At 51.5% G+C, this 20,369-nt stretch overlaps 1 protein-coding gene across 1 annotated transcript in view; it reads right to left on the minus strand.

The window, feature by feature from the left end:
• The window catches only part of WIPI1 (WD repeat domain, phosphoinositide interacting 1), a 34,255-nt gene that overhangs the window by 3,800 nt on the left and 10,086 nt on the right, over positions 1 to 20,369 (minus strand). The window contains exons 4-11 of the mRNA XM_039229785.1: positions 18,139 to 18,235; positions 8,437 to 8,534; positions 7,875 to 7,967; positions 7,162 to 7,232; positions 6,287 to 6,394; positions 1,921 to 2,085; positions 1,109 to 1,216; positions 103 to 221 (exon numbers count right to left, since the gene is read on the minus strand). Of these exons, the coding sequence (XP_039085716.1) occupies positions 103 to 221; positions 1,109 to 1,216; positions 1,921 to 2,085; positions 6,287 to 6,394; positions 7,162 to 7,232; positions 7,875 to 7,967; positions 8,437 to 8,534; positions 18,139 to 18,235 (859 nt within the window). The remainder of the gene's footprint in view (positions 1 to 102; positions 222 to 1,108; positions 1,217 to 1,920; positions 2,086 to 6,286; positions 6,395 to 7,161; positions 7,233 to 7,874; positions 7,968 to 8,436; positions 8,535 to 18,138; positions 18,236 to 20,369) is intronic.

Here is a 20,369-nt window from a genome sequence, read left to right on the forward strand (position 1 = left end):
GTTCGGGGACAGCGCTCCGTTCACAGGTGACCATGAACACAGAAGAGCTGCGGGCAGAAATGGCCCCCGGGGCGCCCCAGCCGGGCCCCCACATCCACTCACCGGGAACAGTGGAGGCAGAAGATGTACTTGGTCTGGCTACCGTTGCTGCGTAAGACTGAGGTAATGGAGGTCTGAGGTCATTTTCTTTATTTTCTTCGGTTGTTCCTGAGCTAAGCAAACTAATGGCAGCAATCAAGGGGAGGGGGAGAAAGAAAAAAAAGAGATCATCACATATGCGGGATACTTCCAGAAGGAAAAGCATGAGGAAGCTCAGGCTTGCCCACGTGAGTTTCAAGTATGGACCTACTGGGGGCCCCTGGGTGGCTCCGGCGGTTGAGTGTCTGACTCTTGGTTTCGCACGCTCATGGTTTATGGGTCTGAGCCCCGCGTCGGGCTCTGCGCTGACAGTGCAGAGCTGGCTTGGGATTCTCTCTCTCTCTCTCTCCCCCCTCCCTGGCTCGCGTGCTCACTCTCTCTCAAAATAAACTCTAAAAAACAAATGGACTGATGAGTACACTGCTGGGTCACATGACCTAAAAAGGGCCCTTGAACTGCTGGGGTCAATTACGCAACCTCACAACGACCCCTTTCTCTTATGCTCACTGGCGCTCTGCTCTTCCTGGCTCAATCTGGCCAGGACGCTGAGACTCGCCCCCAAAAGGGGGGCTCCATGGGCCAGGGAAAGGGGTCGTGGTGGTGTCCTGTCACAGCAGGAAGAGGCTGCCTTGTCAAGAGGTCACAGATGTCAAGAGAACTTTTCAGTTCACTTTGGTCTGCGTTTCGGAGCTCCCAGTATATAGGAGGAAACGTACAAGGGGGAAAGACCGCGGAAGAGACTCGCTTCTTCAAGTGCACGGTACACATCCCCGCGCTTTTCCAGAAGCCTACAGCGTGGCGAGGGCGCCCGGCGCGGAGCCCAGTGAAGAGCGGTTGTCCGCTGGAGGGGTGCCCCGGAGAACCCCGAAGAAGAGGGGCAAGCAGGCTACTGAAGCGTGTCGTTCTGGGCCACGTGATGGCTCCACACCACCAGCTCTTAAAGAGGCTTTTTGAAAACCAGTCTCTTCACCTGTGGGTCTTGATTAAGACACAGTCTCCTCCGTCCTGAGGGTCCAGATTGTAGATGTAAAGGTGTCCGTCGGAAGACGCGACCAGGAGCCTCGGCAGTTTCTGGATCCTAGGAGCCAAGAAAAACACGTGCTGTGACCACAACAAAGATGGGCCGCGGGCCGGCCTCACGTGACACAGCCTCCCGCACCCCTGCTGCCCGAAAACCTTTACGTGGCCCGCTGGCCCCAGGCCCTGGGTTTCTGGCTACTTCTTTGTATTGTGACTTAGGGATCCACCTCGGGGATTATTTCTCATCTTGGAAAATAACTGTGTGGATGACACAGAAGGATGCGTGCGCGTGCCACTCTGTGGAAAGGGACCGCGCGGAGTCATCGGCGGGCCTGAGGGGGACACGGCCTCTGGCTGCCGCGTGCTACTGCCTTTAACTGTGACGGACAGGACAAAGGGCAACATCGGCTGGCTCGTTTTATGAAGTTTTAAAAAGTCTTCACGTCCTTTAACAAACTCCTTTAAACTCTGTAGATAAACTGTCGACCCCAGAGGTGTCGGAACGTACAGAAGCAGGGCCTTTTTACAGTTTACTTAGGACGGGAGTTGTTTTCAAGATGGCGTTGGGAGAACCATGAGGTTCAAGTTCCCATGGCTGCCCCCCAAAGCACACGTGACATGGGGGGGGAGGGGCGGGAAGGGCGGTGGACACCCGCGGCCCTTCTTCCTCCTTCCTTTTCCCCTGGCGCGTGTTTGGGTATTCGTGTGCTTTGGGGCAGATGGAAGGTCGTGTCTGCTGACAGCGGGCAGGGCCATACGTACGTGGAGAGGGTGCAGATGTTCCTCTGACCGGAGAAGTGCAAACGCCCGGTGGCAAAGGCCCTGTCCTGGTTCATCATGTCTGACACCTGGGCGGGGAGGTAGTTGGAAGCAGCCATGAACATCTTCCCCATGTAGCCGGTCCAGGTGGAGGGCTCCTCGGGTCGGCTGCGGGAGCAAGGCACAGGTGTGGGGGCGTGGGCACCGCGCCAGGAGCTCGCTCACCGCGGCAGGAAGGGACTGTGCCTTTAGCATAATGTTCCGCCCACTGGGAACAGCTCGGGACATACTATTCCGGCAATTCTGAGAGGGCAGCGAGTGCTCCTTTGTCCTTGGAAGGACCGCTGCGAAGCTGTTAAGCGGTGCCCAGTGCGACCACTTCCCTACATTAAAAGAGTTCCGCGCGGTGATTAGTCTGGCCTCCAGGTTGCTGGAAAGGGGGCTAGGCCAGGGCAGGAGGTGGGATCAATAATCTGGACACTGAAAGCTATGCTCAAGCCTGGCTCGGGCCCACAGAAGGACACCGCGATCTCAGCATCAGGGCCTCCCCAGCCAGACGGAGTGGGAAGCAAACCTCCAGGCGGGATGCTCTGGGCGGCGTGTGATGACAGCCCTGGAGCCACCCTGATCCCCGGTCGGCCGTGGTGGCAGAGAGAACTCAAGGGGACCCGCTGCACCCCCTGCAGTCCTCTGGCTCCATCCCGGGTGGGGGCAGGCCCCCGCGTCTGTGGTCTGTGCACTGGGCAGCACATCAGGGAGCACGGTGGCTGCGTGCTCCTGGGAGCACCTGCCGAGGGGCCACTCGTCTACAGCCCAGAGCCTGGCGGGGAACCCGGGCTGGAGCTCAGAAGCACCGGGGGTTATTTCTCACTCTGTTACCCACCGGCTGGGTGGCCTTGGGACAGACCTTTCTGGGCCTTGATGTTCCCGTCGGAAATGGAGGGACCCCTTTAGGGGTTCCGCTGTTACCCTGTGACCCTGAGCATCAAAACAGACCTGCCCCGCTTGCCCTAGAGCTCCGTGCCAGCTTCACAAAGGGCCTACGACCCAGGTCCCAACCCCCTTCCCTGCGCAGACACAGCACAGAGACGGAAGATGCGAGGTGCCTCACGAAAGGAAGACGACTCGAGGTGTCTCAGGAAGGGTGCTCCTCCGGGACCCACAGAGGTCGGGGAGCAAGGAGCTGCCTTCCCTCCCGGTCCCCACTTTCCTCTCTGGCAAGTGGGGGCAAGCTCAGTGGACTAACTCATCACCTGGTGGGGCCGCTATGAGTGCTGAGCAGGGGACACCCGCAGAGCGGCTCACACTGTGGGCCGCACACAGCAAGTGCTGTTCCAGGCGGCGCTGTCTGTGTGGTGCTGGGCACCGGGCTGGGCTCTGGCGGCGGGGTGGGTGGGCGGGAGGAAGGCCCCACGGATGAAGAGGCAGGGGAGCGACCCCTCCAGAGCCACCGCCAAGCCCGTGTGGCCACCACAGTGGGTAAGGTGCCGGCACCCAGCAGAGCCTTGAATGCCGGGCTGGAGGAGCTGGGACTCCATTCCCAGAGATAAAGGGGGGAGGAGGTTTCTGAGGAGGGAGGGTCAGGTTCGAAGGAGCACTTGCAGGAAACCAGTCCGTTGAGAAGATACAGGATGGACTGGTAAGAAGGGGCTGGAAGGAGCGAGACTGAAGCAGGACAACGGAGCCACGGGAAGACGTTACAGACTTGGTTCAGGGCCGTGGCCAGAGCCGTGGGGCTGCAGAAGCCCATGCGGGCTATCTCTGCAGGGCATACTTCATTGTCGGCCAAGGGGAAGGTCAAGAGCCACTTGGGGGCGGGGGGGAGGTGCTGTTCCCAGCTATCCGAGCTCATGGACGGAAACAGGAGAGCCTGGACAGGGAAACGAGTTCAGATGGCAACTTCCTGTCTGAAGCACCAATAATGAACTCAGATGAAGACAAGGGTCACTGTGTGATGGCGCCTCAGGATAGAAGGTCACCCTGGCCGCCCAGCTGCCCTCCTGTCCTCCAACCTGCTGCAACAGATGCTGAATTAAAGCTCCTGAGGGGGTTCCTGGGGGCCCAGTCAGTGGACCATCTGCCTCTTGATTTTGGCTCAGGTCATGATCCCAGGGTCATGGGATGGAGCCCCCTTTGGGCTCCACGCTGAGTGTGGAGCCTGCTTGGGATTCTCTCTCTCTCTCTCTCTCTCTGTCCCTCTCCCCTGCTTGTGTGCTCTCTCTAAAATAAAAAAAATAAATAAAAACAAACCTCCCAGAGAGATCTAGGCCCGTATTTTAATTTTTTTTTAAGTGTTTATTTATTTTGAGAGAGAGACTCTCAAGCAGGCTCCTCACTGTCAGCATAGAGCCAGATGCGGGGCTCGAACCCACGAACGGTGAGATCATGAACTGAGCTGGAATCAAGAGTCGGACGCTCAACTGACGGAGCCACCCAGGCGCCCTGGGCTTCCATTTTTAGAAGCTGTCTGAGAAGCGATAGAAAAGTCTAGAAAATAGGTGAAAGCTCTGGGGGGAACCTGCAGAGTTTGGAGAACTACAGGACAGAACCGCTTAGGGATGTGTCCAAGCAGGGGTGGGTGTCTGCGGGGCTCGAGGAACACTGAGGAGTGAGAAGGGAGCAGCCACAGGGTTTCAGACGCAGTGGCGGCAGAGGGTTCCAGAGGAGGGGTGCCGCGCTAGACTGTAAAGGGATGACAGACCCGGGCCTGGAGAATCCTTGGCACCCACTCACTCGGCTGGAGTCAGAGCAGAGAAGACTGACGCCAGATGCTGCATCCAGCAGGCACACACCAACCAACATGCACGTGACCATAACCGGTACGGCGTCAGACGGATACGGGCTGCACTGCACGTCAGTAACCAAGCCCAGGGACTTGCCGACTGGGTGGAAAATGAGTTTTCTCATAGACGTTCTACCACATCAGGAGAAGAGTTCTTTTAATCACAGAAGGGCCTCCCTTGGTACAGTCGTGAAGCCTGGCGTGGAAGTAAGTGCTCGGAGGGGACTTTTCTAGAGACCTCGGGAGTTCCCACTCTGGAGCAGCTCCAGAAGCCGGCAGGGTGTAAAAGGTGGTGCCTACATGTGGACCCTGGGACTTGGACACAGGGGCCGCTTTTGAGCAACTCATTGAGCTTCTCTGACCCCAGCCGCCTCTGCTAAGAGGGAAGTGCCTCTACCCCTCCCTTCCCGGACTACTGCGGGGGACCGAGGAGGAAGTCTGCGAGACTTGGGATTGACCTAATCACACGACCACTTAAAAGCAGAGAGGTTTCAGGGCACGTGGGTGGCTCCGTCGGTTAAGCGTCCTCCTTCAGCTCAGGTCACGATCTCATGGTTTGTGAGCTTGAGCCTCGCATCGGGCTCTCTGCTGCCGGCACAGAGCCCGCTTCGGATCCTGTCTCCCTTCTCTGCCCCTCCCCCTCTCGCACTTTCTCTCAAATATAAACATTTTTTAAAAAGCAGCAATCTCCGACAGGTGGCAGGCCAGGAGAGCCGAGGAAGACTTGGAGAAGCCAAAGCGCAGGAAGGAACCAGCGCAACGTTGCCGGGTTGAAGGCCACGTGGGAAGGGATGCAGGTGGCCTCTCGAGCGGAGAGCCACCAAGGACGCAGGGACCCCACTCTTACAACCGCAGGGACCTGAGTTCTGGCCTGGGGCAGGACCGAGTTTGGAAGACGGCTCTGACCTCCAATACGAGTGTGGCCGGGCGGCCCCTGGATCTCTGCCTGTGAGACCCCAGATGGAGAACTCGGCCATGCCAGCCCGGACCGGTGAGATAAAGAACCTGCTGCTTTAAGCCACCGAGCACGTGGTAACTGGTTAGAGCAGCAGGAGGAAGCCGGCACACTCACCCCTGGCCTCAGGTTACGACGTGCTCCTCTCCGCCTGCCTCAGTGCTCCCGTCACAGGGGCAGTCGCAGGCACTGAGCGGGCGTGATGACAGGGATTCGTATGTCACCGTATCGACAGCTCTGCTGCCGAATACTTCCTAGCGCCCACTGTGCCAGGCACGACACGGCACACTTTAGGTCAAGGAACTTACGTGACCCTCCCAACCAGGCCCAGACGCATCAATGAGTATTTTATACTAAAGCACAGAAAGCAGAAGTCACCAGCCTGGGTCTCAGAGCGCGTCGGGGGCAGAGGCGGGGTGTGACTCGGGACGGTGCCCCCAGGCTCTGGGCTTCTGTGCATCACACCCCCGGGGGCCTGCCAGCGTCGGCCCGCCACTGCGGTGGAGACGCGGCACGTAAAGCCGAGCGCACGGCACTCAGAGAGAGTCACTTCTGCGGACGGCCGTGGTGCGGACCCAACAGGGCCCGGCTCCTTCAGCCGAATGGCTAGTTTATGCCTGGCGCTTACCTACCTGTTGGTGAGGTGCTCCAGCTTGAAGATGTGCACGGTCTCGGTGTTGCTTGAGGCACAGAGGAACTGTGAGTCCATGCTAAAAACCAGGGAGCTGATTGTCACGTACCTAGGAACACAGCGACGTAAAGAAGGATGAGGGTGGTCGCTTTCTAGTTCAAAACCCAGCTTCACGAGAGAACTAACGTGTCCTGGAAAGCCTCCTCGACCTCGCATCACTCATGTTTAGAAATTAATGATGGGGGGCTTCGTAAAGGGTCTCAGGCTCCGGCAAGAAGAAACGAGGCACCGCCCTTTCTGGCATCTCGGTTTTCCAGCTCTTCCCTGCACAGATCTGGCCGCAAACGCTGCAGCCCATAGGATCCCCGCCCGTTCGCTTACACATCGCTTTAGGATGGTGATTTGCTTGCCCGCTTATTTCTCCTTTGCAAGCTGCCCTCGCACACCTCAAAAAAGGGCTCTGATGGCTGAAGTCCTGTGTTAAAACAGTAGCCATGGGGCGCCTGGGTGGCTCTGTCAGTTACGTGTCTGACTCTTGATTTCTGCTCAGGTCATGATCTCATGGTTCGTAGGATGGAGCCCCACGTCGGGCTCTGCACTGACCGCGTGGAGCCTGCTTGGGATTTTCTCTCTCCCTCTCTGTCTGCCCCCCCTTCTCTATCTCAGAGTAAACAAAAAAACAAGAAACCCCGGCAGCCATGCTGTTGGGTGTAAGCACCCAGCACGGCGTTTAAGGCAGTTAACCGCAAAAGCACAGTTATATCTGCTCTGGGGAAGAGGGGGGCACAGGGCCACCCTCTGTGCTTGCCCTAGTGGCTGCCTGCCCTGCACGGTGACTCCGGTGGGTGCTGTAAGGGCTTCACGGTGAGCACAGACCTTTTCATTCCTCTCCGAAACTCGTAGAGCTTTCGCCCATCAGGTACGGAGAACACCCGGATGACGGTGCCCTGAGAAAGAAAGCAGGTGGGTAGTTCGTAGCATTAATGGCCTCAGATGGAGACGTCCCTTCAGAGGGGGGCTTGTTTTACTGGCGTGGGACACCTGTCGCTGAGGAGGAGGCACGAAGTGGTGACATAGAGGGGTGTTGTTTGTATGTTGCCAGAGAAGCGATTCTCGGCACGTTAGGGTCCCTCTTCTCTCCCCACCCCCACCCTCCAAGGCTCTGTGTGCCTCTGCCTGTCAAAAAACACTCGTGCTTCGCGGCATCTGAAATCAACTTGATCGCCTTCCCTGACCATTCCGGTCAGAAGAGATCCATTTCTTCCACTGAAAGGCACAGCTTGTCGGCACTGATCATGAAACGCAGAATCTACTTGCATCGAGGAATGGTGTGCACGCACACTTCTCAATCAGATCACAAGCTTCTGGGCCCAACACCTCGTCTCCTCTTTGGGCTGCTGAATTCATACACGTATCTGTCTATGTGGCCCACGAGGGTTAGAGATTCCCCTCGGAAATGGATTCCGGGTGGGCCCAGAGACCAGTCAGTCCTGTCGGTGGTCTCGTCTACTCAGATCTATGGCCCTGGGGGAGCCTTCCTGCGGAGCCTTGACCAGACAGCCCCATGGACACAGGGCTCCTGAACTCACCTTTTCAGATGCGCTCGCCAGTTTGGAGCCCAAGGCATTGAAGGCGATGGCGGCCAGCGCCCCCTCGTGGGCAGCAACCGTGCACACTGGCTTCTGTTGGTAACCAGGGAAAATGGGTACTGACACCGGGGAAGAGCCCTCTCCTCTCTCTCCTTCCCCGACCCCCTCCCGCATCTGCTGGGCGCCCTGTCTCTCTCTTTCCACAGGCCACTTGCCCAGAAGCTGTACATCCTTTCTGAGCGTGCCTAGATTCTGCCCCCAGGGCCCCTCCATCTGTACCCTGTCTCCTGCCCTTGGGAAGGTGGACAGCCAGCCGCACGCCTTGACGCGGCTATAGGCGACTTCCCGCAGTGATCGTGCCCTGCTCTGTGAAGCCTCGGAGAGCGGGGGGCGGGGAGGTGAAACACCTGCGCACTGTCGCTGCCTGTGACAGGGCACAGTGTGACACCTGCAGTCTGACAAGGGGCCGCAGGTCATTACCTTCTCCACGCCCCACCGCTGTGGCCCGCACAACCTCGCCCAGGACTGCTTCTCCCTCCACACCTCGCCCCTGCCAACTCACCAGGGAGTGTCCGTCATAAAGCACAATCTCGCCCGTGGTCAGGCTTCCAGGATAGGCCACGTAAGAATTGGAATGGTTGATAGAGAGGGCACACAGACCTGGCAAGGAATGAAGGGCAGGTGAAACCCCGCCTGGAAAGGGCGTCTGAAAACACTGCGACTACAGTGCCACCTGATGGCGAGGGGGAGGAACAGCTTAGCAGATGTTGAGGGAAATAAATCTTCCTACTGTGAAAGGCCCTCATGTCTTAGCCTTCCTGCAGGTGGTTACACACGGCTGGCCCGTCATGTCAAGCTGGAGAACAGGAGGTCGGGGGGTAGGGGGAGAAAGACCCGTTTAGAAACTACCCCTATTGAAAAACTGAGAGCTTTCCGCCTGAGATCAGGAACACGACAGGGATGTCCACTCTCACCACTGCTGTTTAACATAGTGCTGGAAGCCCTAGCATCAGCCATCAGACAACAAAAGGAAATCAAAGGCATCAGAATTGGCAAAGAGGAAGTCAAACTTTCACTTTTCGCAGACGACATGATACTCTACATAGAAAACCCGACAGACTCCACCAGAAGCCTACTAGAACTGATCCAAGAATTCAGCATAGTTGCAGGGTACAAAATCAATGTACAGAAATCGGTTGCGTTTTTATACGCCAACAATGAAGCAACAGAAAGAGAAATCAAGAAGCTGATCCCATTCATAATTGCACAGAAACCCATAAAATACCTAGGAATAAACCTAACTAAGGATACAAGAGATCTATATGATGAAAACTATAGAAAACTTATGAAGGAAATGGAAGAAGACACAAAGAAATGGAAAAACATTCCATGCTCATGGATAGGAAGAATAAATATAGTTAAGATGTCATTACTACCCAAAGCACTCTACACATTCAATGCAATTCCAATCAAAATTGCACCAGCATACTTCTCAAAACTAGAACAAACTATCCTAAAATTTGTATGGAACCACAAAAGACCCCGAATAGCCAAAGTAATAGTGAAAAATAAAACCAAAACGGGAGGTATCACCATCCCAGACTTTAGCCTCTACTACAAAGCTGTCATCATCAAGACAGTATGGTATTGGCACAAAAACAGACACATAGACCAATGGAACAGAATTGAGAACTCAGAAGTGGACCCAAAAGTATACAGCCAACTGATCTTTGACAAAGCAGGAAAGAATATCCAATGGAAAAAAGACAGCCTTTTTAACAGATGGTGTTGGGAGAACTGGACAGCAACATGCAGAAGAATGAAACTAGATCATTTTCTCACACCATGCACAAAAATAAACTCAAAATGGATAAAGGACCTGAACGTGAGACAGGAAACTATCAACACCCTAGAGGAGAAAGCAGGAAACAACCTCCTTGACCTCCACCGCAGCAACTTCTTACTTGACACATCCCCAAAAGCAAGGGAATCAAGAGCAAAAATAAACTGTTGGGACCTCATCAAGATTAAAAGCTTCTGCACAGCCAAGGAAACAACCCAGAAAATTAATAGGCAACCAACGGAATGGGAAAAGATAGTTGCAAATGACATATCAGATAAAGGGTTAATATCCAGAATCTATAAGGAACTCACCAAACTACACGCCCGAAAAACAAACAACCCAGTGAAGAAATGGGCAGAAGACATGAACAGACACTTCTCCAAAGAGGACATCCAGATGGCCAACAGACACATGAAACGATGCTCAGCATCCCTCCTCATCAGGGAAATACAAATCAACACGACACTGAGATACCACCTCACGCCAGTCGGAGTGGCTAAAATGAGCAAATCAGAGAACGTGTGATGCTGGCGAGGATGTGGAGAAAGGGGCACCCTCCTACACTGTTGGTGGGAATGTAAACTGGTGCAGCCTCCTAAAGGGGGGAGGACTTTTTTTTTTAAACGTTTATTTATTTTGAGAGAAAGAGAGAGAGGGCAAGAGTGCAGGGTGGGGTGGGGGGCAAAGAGAGATGGAGAGAGAGAGAGAGACAGAGAGAGAGAGAGAGAGAATCCCAAGCAGGCTCTGCCTTGTCAGCGTGGAGAGGATCTTGGGGGCTCGACCCAATGAACCACAAGACCATGACCGGAGCTGAAATCAAGAGTCTGACGCCCCACCAACGGAGTCACCCAGGTGTCCTGAAAGAGGACGTTTTGGATGGAAGATGGTCTGACAATATTCTGGAAGCGTGAACAGCCAATCACACCATTGAGCCAACCTATGTTATTTTTGTTTATAAGGAGACTCAAGGCCGGGGGTGGGGGGTGGGATAAATCCGAAAAGCATTTAAGTAAAGGATTTTCACAACAAGGGTCTGGATTAATATAAGTGTACAGACAGCACTGAATTCAAGGAATTAGTAGAAGAACCAAAAGCATTATTAGAATAAGATCTTCGAGATTAGGCAAGAGAGACATCTTTTTAAATAAAAATCGCAATGGACATCTTTGTTACAAGTTATTAAATGGGTTTACTGTATAATAAAAACTTCAGGCTAAAATGTACCTACCCTAATCTGCCAGGGGGAAGAGCAGAAAAAAAAAATCCAATGTTGAGGACCACACCAAAGAGCTAAGATCTTACAGTTGGGGTGGGTAGGTGCTGGAGGTTTCTGAGCATAATGTTTAAAAAAACAAGGCAGTGTTGGGGCGCCTGGGGGGCTCAGTTGGTTGAGCGTCCGACTTCGGCTCAGGTCATGATCTCACAGTTCATGAGTTCGAGCCCCGCGTCAGGCTCTGTGCCGGCAGCTCGGAGCCTGGAGCCTGCTTCAGATTCTGTGTCTCCCTCTCTCTCTCTGTCCCTCCCTTGCTCAGGCTCTATCTGTCTCAAAAATAAATAAACCTTAAAAAATTTTTTTAAAAGCAGTGTTGAGGGGTGCAGGGAAGGGGAAAATGGGTGACGGACATTGAGGAGGGCACTTTCTGGGATGAGCACTGGGTGCTGTATGTAAGGGAAGAATCACGGGACTCTATTCCCGAAGCCAAGAGCACACTGTATACACTGTGTGTTAGTTAACTTGACAATAAATTATATTTAGGGAAAAAAAGCAGTGTTAATCAAAACCACAATGAGATACCACTTCACACTCCCTAGGATGACTATAATCAAAAAGACAGATAATTGGAACCGTCCGTGCTGCTGCTGCGAATGTACTGTGGGGCGTGGCTTTGGAGAGCAGTCTGGCAGTCCTTAAAAAGCTTAAACATACAGGTATCATATGAGCCCCAAATTCTACTCCTAGGCATATACCCAGGAGAAACAAAAATGTACAGCCACATAAAAACCTGTGTACAAAAGTTCGTAGCAATGTCATTAAGAGCCAAAAGGTGGAAACAGGGGTGCCTGGATGGCTCAGTCAGTTAAGCATCTGATTCGATTTTGGCTCAGGTCACGATCTCACAGTTGTGAGATCAGGTCCCGTGCCGGGCTCTGTGATGAGCATGGAGCCTGCTTAAGATTCTCTCCCTCTTCCTCTGCCCCTCCCCTGCTCCTCCTCCTCTTCCTCCTCTCTCTCCCCTCAAAGGAAAAAAAAAAGTGGAAACAATGTAAATGTCTATCAGCTGATGAATAGGGGTAAACAGTGTCCTCATGATGGAATATTATTAGACAAGAAAATGAATACACGCTCTAATGTGTAAGTGAGAGAAGATGGTCACCAAGCACCACTTCAATGTCCAGAAGAGATAAATCTAGAAAGACATAAAGTAGATTAGGGTTGTCTTGGCTGGGGATGCAGGGGGTGATGGTTTAAGAGGTATGGGGGCTTCCTTCTGGGGTGAGGAAAAATGTTCTCAAATTGACTAGGGTGACGGTTATGCTAAAAGCTACGAAATGGTGCCCCATTTAAAGTAGGCGGATCACACGGCATGTAAATTAAGGCTCAGCCTTGCTGTAAGGGGGGGGAAAGGCAGTGTTTTAAGAATATCCTTTTGGTGGGGCGCCTGGGTGGCTCAGTCCTTTAAGCGTCCAACTTCGGCTCAGGTCATGATTTCGCAGTTTATCGGTTTGAGCCCCGTATCGGGCTCTGTGTTGACAGCTCAGAGCCTGAAGCCTGCTTTGGAGTCTGTGTCTCCCCTTCTCTCTGCCCCTCCCCTGCACATGCTCTGTCTCTCTCTGTTTCTCAATAATAAATAAATGTTCAAAAAAATTAAAGAAAAAAAAGAATATCCGTTTGGCAGGGCTGGGCTGAGGACACGGAGTCAAGCTCAGGTCTGCCCTCTACTGTGTGGCTCTGGCCATGGCTCAGAGTTATCTGCGGGCTTTGAGGCTACCTGTTCATTCTCTCCCAACATGAGGGGGCTACGGTAATTTTCCAGCTCTAACATTCTAAGATGCAAAGTCTTCCTTTATTGACATCCTCCCTCTGAAAATCTCAAGGCCCATCTTTGTGGCAGGGGGAACGAGGAGGTATTTGAGCCAAAAGCTTGGACAAATAACTTCCAGTTGCCCTTTAGAGTTTTTAAAAAATGTAACTGAGGTATAACTGACATATATGACATTATATTAATTCTAGATGCACAACATGATGGTCGGTTATTTGTATGTGCTGCACCGTGAAAGGGTCGCCACGGTGAGTCTTAACATCTACCACTGTACAGTCATGAAATTGTTTTTCCTGCGATGGTAGCTTTGAAGGTCTCTTTTCAACTTCCAGCGATGCAACACCGTACTATTAACTATAGCCACCATGCTGTAAACGACACCCCCATGACTTATTTACTTTAGAGCTGCACGCTTGTACCTTTTGACCCCCTTCATCCATTTCACTCACCACTGGCTCTCACTTCCCATAATTCCCTCATGGTCCATCCATTTTGTCCCAAATGGTGAGATTTCCTTTTTTTAAACGCCTGAATAACATTCCACTGAATACACACACACACACACACACACACATGTATATACACATATACACACATATATGTATACATACACACACACACACACATACACACACACACACACACTTTTCTCTATTCATCCAATGGACATGGTTTCCATGTCTTTGCTATTTTAAATAAGGCTGCAATGAACACGGGTGTATAGATTATATTTTTGGGTTAATGTTTTTTCTTTCCTTCTTTCCTTCTTTCCTTCTTTCCTTCTTTCTTTCCTTCTTTCCTTCTTTCTTCTTTCTTCCTTCCTTCCTTCCTTCCTTCCTTCCTTCCTTCCTTCCTTTCTTTTTTGCATAAATACCCAGGAGTGGGATTTCTGGGTCATCAGGTAGTTCTATTTCTAATTTTTTGAGGAAGCTCTGTATCATTTTCCACAGTGGCTGTGCCAGTTTGCATTTCCCCCCAACAGTGCACAAGGGTTCTCTTTTCTCCACACCCTGCTAGCACTTTGTATCTCTGTCTTTTTGATAAAAAGCCATTCTGACAGTGTGGGGTGACCTACAGAGGTTTTTTGTTGTTGTTGTTAAAATGTAAATATCCCAGAAAGGAAAAAGGCTTAAACTCTTCAGCTAACATTGAACTGTTCTGTGGAGTCTAACAGAGGGTGAAGTGACACGAGATTCTAACAGGGAAAGGATGATGGCCAGGGACAGGCATACTCTGACACATAACCACTTATCTGAGAACTTCGCCTCTGAGCTCACATCTTTGCCAGTCCACTTGAATTTAGCCAAGGTGTTCTGCACACCAAGTGTGCGGAGTAAATGAAGGTCCCCAGAAATGCTTAATGTTGAGTTCCTTTGCTTTCCTAAGGTCCAGCTCTCAGACAAATCCAACCACTCTAAGAATGCATTTTGATTTCTTCTGAAGCCCCCAAGGAAAGCATCAAGAGCTTGCTTTAAGCTTCGATATTACTATTCTACCTGTCTTGTTTTCATCACAGATGTCACATAAAGCTTCTTGAGGGAGGAGATAAGCTTTGTCCCCGATAGCATTTTATAACAGAAATGTCATAGTATAAAAAAAATTTGCAGAGTCCAGAAAATATAAAGCAAGGGAAAAAAATCACTCATTCTTCTAAAACCCAGAGTCTTTGCATTAGTCTCCATATTTGAGCATATTTTCTTCTAGTCTTTTGTCTATATAGGAATTAGGTGTTGGTGTGGCCGTTGGATTTATTTTAGAATGGAGACACATTCTCATAAATCACTTCCCTGAAATTGCTTGGCTGTGATTCTTCTGTGCCTGGAAAAAAGGGCCCTGTTATCAGTACAAGAACCAATAAGGTCGTCGGCTGGACTTGGAAGGAAGTCCTAGGATTCTAAATCACCCTCACCTGGGTATTTATAGTGCAAGTTAACAGTGATTTATACCAGGCAGTTCCCTCTGGGTCGATGAAGATCTCAGACTATGTTTTCCAATTTTCAAAAAATAGGAAGAAATCTCTGTATTCACCAGAGTTCTGGGCAACTGCGAACGGAGAGCCATTTACCTCGTCTAGGTTACCCTTTTCAGAAGAGCACCCGCTGGGGGATACGCCACTGCTTTGTTCTATTACACGCGCTGCTGTGTGGTACAGACTGCTCTCTCAGTACTCGAGGAAGGTCACTGCGATCTGCAGTTGGCAGTACTTGGATGGAGATCTCCACCCTCACTGCTTGGTGCACAGACAGCTGTGCTGGCAGGAAATTAACTTTGAGCCCTGTCTGGCCAAACCCTTTAAGGAAACAGCCTTCAATCTTTGACACAACAGGAGTGGCCGTGACACAGACACAGACAAAAAGGAAGGAAATTTCCAGCTGCACTGAATACTGAGTGGAGGCCATGGTAGAGCTGTGTGTACATCATTTATTTGGAGTTCTCTAGGTTACAATATGCCCAGAATCTGTGTGCTCCAGTCAATAGGACGGGGGGCTCTGTCTCCCTTGTGTACCCATTAAGGATTTATCAAATCAAGAGCCAGAGTTTCTGTCTCACAGTTTCATTTAGAAAATATAAATGAGGGAATGAGAATCAAGGAGATTCCCGGTCTCTGAGTATTTTATATTCGTGGGATGGACAGCTCAGAGTCTGCTGACTGTTCTCAAGCAAAGAACTGGGCCTGTCACTGCAAACGCAACAACTTTGACCATGTCAGGCTGTCCTCTGGGCAGGGGCTGGGCTAGTGGGTGAGCCTAGCCGGCCTCCCCCACGACCCATGACCGGGAGAGAACTGCCTTTGCTCTCACTCCTCCGTGCCCTCAGATAATCCCCCCCAAAATAACTCTGCGGGGGGTAAACATTATCATCTCCCGTTTTACTGGAGCACAAAGGGAGCTCAGTGGAAGCTGAGATGCTAATTACAAATTTCAGCATTTGGAAGTCTTGGGCTATCTCTCCAAAGAACATCAAAAGTGTCATAAGACCTATTTTGGTCTTTCGACCCACCCCGCCTTCTTTCAGAAGGAAATGCTAACTCTGCCCTTGAATCCATTCATAATGTTTATCTGGGACAAGAAAAAAACAACCCACTTCCCACTGTTTCTAATTTTTCTTGAGATGAAATTATTCCTTTGCATATAATACCCGTTCTCTCTAACAGAAAGCACAGAGGGCCCACCCTTTCCAACCTTCCTTCCTCCTTGTTTAAACTGCAAAAAGTGAGGCAACCAAGGACTTTTCTGAGCTAAGGAAAACAGCTACATTTGCTAAAAATTAGGAGTAGATGGGGAGAAAGCGCTTTCACGGGAAGAGCAGGTGGCGTCCTGCAGGCGGGCTGAGCGTGCGCAGCACAAGCACGTGAAACTGACCGCTGCTGACACGCAGGCCCCAGGCTGGGGAGGGCGCTGCCTATGTCGACCCCGCTCCTCCCAGAGAAATGGAGAACGGAGGCCGCTTCTAGCTTCCTGGCCGCCTGGGTGGTCCCTGGCACAAATCTGTCAAGGTCAAGTTCAGGTCAACCCCTCCCCCACCCCAGCCATGAGTTCTGCTTGGATTCGGCAGCGCCTCCCCTGTCCTATTGGAAGAGCACATCCTTCTTTAAATTGTCCGATGGCACAGTCCCACGCTGGGTCCTGGCCCCGCAAGGTGGGTCCTGGCCCCTGTCTTGTACTGTGTCACCCAGCACACGGTCTCGGGGGACTGGTGTGGCTACATCTGGGGTCCCCGCTGGGTGCGTGCCATATCTGCGCCTAACAGGGCCTACCGCGGCACGAGGCACACGGTGCGTCGTCAATACGTACGTTTTCCAGATCAGTTCAACCTCACATTCCTAGAACAAAACACTGATGGCCCGTAGCTCCTTCACTTACCATCCTCTGTTTTACGAAATATGCTTTAAAGTCATCTCACAGAATCTTAGAGCGGCCTCCATGGCTTTGAGCATTTATTTTTAAAGTTCATTTTTATTTATTTTGAGAGAGATAGAGAGCAAGTGGGGGAGGGGCAGAGAGAGAGGGAGACAGAATTCCCAAACCAGTGCAGAGCCCGATGTGGGACTTGATCTCATGAACCGTGCGATCATGACCTGAGCAAGAGTCGACTCAACCATCGGAGTCACCCCGCTCTGATCTTATAAAATCTATTTTTTCACAGCTGAAATTATAAAGCACTGAAGTTGGCAGCAAAGGTCCATCTGTATAACTGGGAAGAGGGGAGGAAAGGAGGCATAGGAAATTTTACTGCACGGCAGGCTGTGGGCGGGTTGCTTTCACAAACACGACCTCTTGTAATTCTCAGCTGATCCTGCGAGTCGGGTATTACTATCCCATTTTACAGATAAACAAACAAACAAACAGAGGCCCAAAGATCCTAGTGACTTGGGTTGGGCCATACTGACCTTGAAATTCAGTGAAAGCCAAAGAATTAGGAAACTACGGTAAACTGTAGTGGTCACTTACTGATAAGCTAGAATATAACTTACAAATATGAACCTGAATCACAGAACACACAAATTGTTCTAGTGTGATAACCCCTCTAGTCTCCTGCACAATGGACTTCTTTCTCATCTACTCTTTTTTTCCAATGTTGGTTTATTTTTGAGAGAAAGGTAGAGCACCAGCATGAGTAGGGGAGGGGCAGAGAGAAAGGGAGACAGAGGATCCGAAGCAGGCTCTGCACTGACAGCAGAGAGCCTGGCACGGGGCTCGAACTCACAAACCACGAGATCATGACCTGAGCCGAAGCTGGATGCCTAACAGACTGAGCCACCCAGGCGCCCCTCTCATTTACTTCTAGCTTAGTGGACTCATGCATGTCATCTGCTCTTTCAATCTAACAAGACCAATCAATTCCCATTCTTACATGAGGAACTTAACTAAACAGATTATATCCAAAGAGTTCGGCTAAAAACCAATATCCTAGCATATCACCCAAGTAGAGAGATTTCACTGTCACATCACAAAACACATTCCTCACAGCCTTTCTCCTACTCAAGCAGACACACCAAGTCAAAACCTGCTTCTAATTATTACTGCTCTGTACTGAACAACCACAGAAAATAATTAGGGGTAAACACCTTTAAATACCAGATGCATGAAATCTCCTATGCGCCTGCCTTAAATGCCTGGACACGTTTGCCAAGACAGGGTCCCAGTGGGATGGGGTTCCTCGCAGGCCACAGTGGTGGCCACAGAGCTGTCCTGGGGGACGCACGGCCTAATGTAATTGGAACCTGCCCCCACGAACACAAAGCGCCCAGGTAAACCCCACCGGGGGTCAGATCCCACAAATACTGAGTCAGGCTTTCAGCGGAGGAGGGAATCCAGCCTGTGAAGGCACAGCTGTATATGACATCTGGGGGGTGCATGTCCCCGATTCTCGAGCTCACCTGTTGGGTTTGCGGGAATATCCAGGATGGTCTTCAACAGCTTCATGTCTTTGATGTTGTGGATGTAGATGGCTTCCTCCAAGCACACCAGCAGCCGCTGCAAGCACACACACTCATCAGTCCATGGGGCCAGGCCCTCGGAAAGATGCCAACTAAACTGAAAATACTCACCTCTCATGTGAGCCCTGACTTGACTCTAAGCCTAAAGGAGGTAGAATTTTTTTTAAATGTTTATTGACTTATTTTGCAGAGAGAGAGAGAGCAGGAGGGGCAGAGAGAGATGGAGATGGAGAATCTCAAGCAGGCTCTGTGCCAGAGCCCGATCTGGGGCTCGACCTCATGACCCACAAGATCATGACCTGAGCCTGAATCAAGGGTCGCACGCTTAATGGACTGAGCCACCCAGATGCCTTGTAAAGGAGGCGGAATTTTGAGTATCGATCCGAAGATTATGATCATGTATGCATATGTGCGTGTGCACACATGCGTGCACACACACACAATCCACCTGAGCAGAAGCATAATATACAAGATCTTAAAATTTTTCATTTAGAGATTGAGATTGGGGGGGTAATTTCCCCTCTCTTTAAAACAGGGATTCCTGAACACTTCCTGATCAGACCCCCTTTGCCATTTAGGACAATTCTGGGTAATCTTTTTGGTTCCCATTCCTGCCAGAGAGGCTCCCTTTGAGGGTTTGTAACGAAATCTCCCTCTCATACAGATGTGGGTTTCCTTGCTCCCTCTGTATTGCTAATCATAGGTGCTCCCCCTCCGAAGAACTGCCAGTTCGACCTTCGTTCCGCTCACCTCTCCTCCAGACCCTCTTGAGCATACTCTCTGCAGCCCTGGTAAAGGGAACGGGAAAGCCTTCCCGTCCTTGTGTGCACCTCCCGTCACAGGTGCCCCCCGCCCTGTGCTCGGCTCCTTTCCCTAGCCCCCCTCCCCAGTGCAGGGAGACCCTTCTCTTTTCAAATGAAGCTTGCCAGACATAGAGCTTCCTCCCGACGGCCATGCTCTCTACCGAGTGGAAACAGGCCGCGTACCAGGTTGATGCTGGGTGCGTAAAGGAACAGAATGCATAGCTCAGTATGAGTGCAGGTGTTTGGTGCCAGCTGGAGGCTGTTGGGAAGGAAGGTTTGGTTGGGTGGCTCCTTCCTCACTCTGAGCAGCTGCCCACCACCCCTGCACTCATCCGACTCGCCTTCCTCACCCCTGCACGCGTCCGACTCGCCTTCCTCACCCCTGCGAGCGTCCGACTCGCCTTCCTCACCCCTGCGCGCGTCCGACTCGCCTTCCTCACCCCTGCGCGCGTCCGACTCGCCTTCCTCTAAGCTAGTGGTTCTCTGACAAGGCCTCCGGGGGGCAAGGCCTGGCCCATCCCTGGAAATTCCGGTTTGGGAGGTTCCAAACAAGTACCCCAGGTGATTCTGATGCACCTAAGTTTGAGAACCACAGTTCTCAGGCCAGATCCTTTTATCCCAAAAGACAACACTTGGAGACCAAGGCACCCAAAAATACTACAAAAAAAGCCAATAAACCCTGATAGATTCTCCTCCGAGGAAAAAGCTCATCCTGCTGTTTTCCTAGTAGAACTTCTCACAGCTCAGAAAAATGAAGACCATCACCTTTACCAGGCAGAAAAATAAAACGTAAACACCTTCCTCAATTTTAATAAAGGCTCTGTGGCCACACAGAGGTCTGGGTGCTGAGGGGTGGAAAAATAATTCTAACAGAGTCTCAAAATTGATGCAAACATTAGCGTTTCTCTGAAATATACATTCCCTGATTGACCCGATCACATCGCCTTTTGCCAGCACTTACTATGGCTTGGATGACAATACTCTAGGCGCCTGTTCTTAGGTGTCCGAGAGCCTCCTGTACCCCCACACCCAGTCCCCAGGGCAGTGGGTCCTCAACATGTGCCTCATGTAGCAAAGCCCCTACGTCCAGCTCACCCCACCCGTCTGCATCTTTCCCACCGGCTCTCACGGCAACAGGTGCTCTGGGGTGCCCTTGGCCAGTTTCAGGTGACCCCTGCTGGCCACAGATAAGAATTAAATGGGAGGGAAACAGAGATAATAGTGAGGGGGGAAAAGGAGGCACCATGTCCCAAGTTCATGTGCAAGTGTGCTTCCGGGGTGAACGTGGCCCTGGAAACTGCAACCAGTGTTCAGTCCCAGGAGAATCCTGGGCGGGACTTCAGCCCTGCTCATTCCTGGTCATTTGGT

This window comes from Hyaena hyaena, unplaced genomic scaffold (genome assembly GCF_003009895.1).
Source record: "Hyaena hyaena isolate Hyena2069 unplaced genomic scaffold, ASM300989v1 scaffold_39, whole genome shotgun sequence".
NCBI lineage: Eukaryota > Metazoa > Chordata > Mammalia > Carnivora > Hyaenidae > Hyaena > Hyaena hyaena.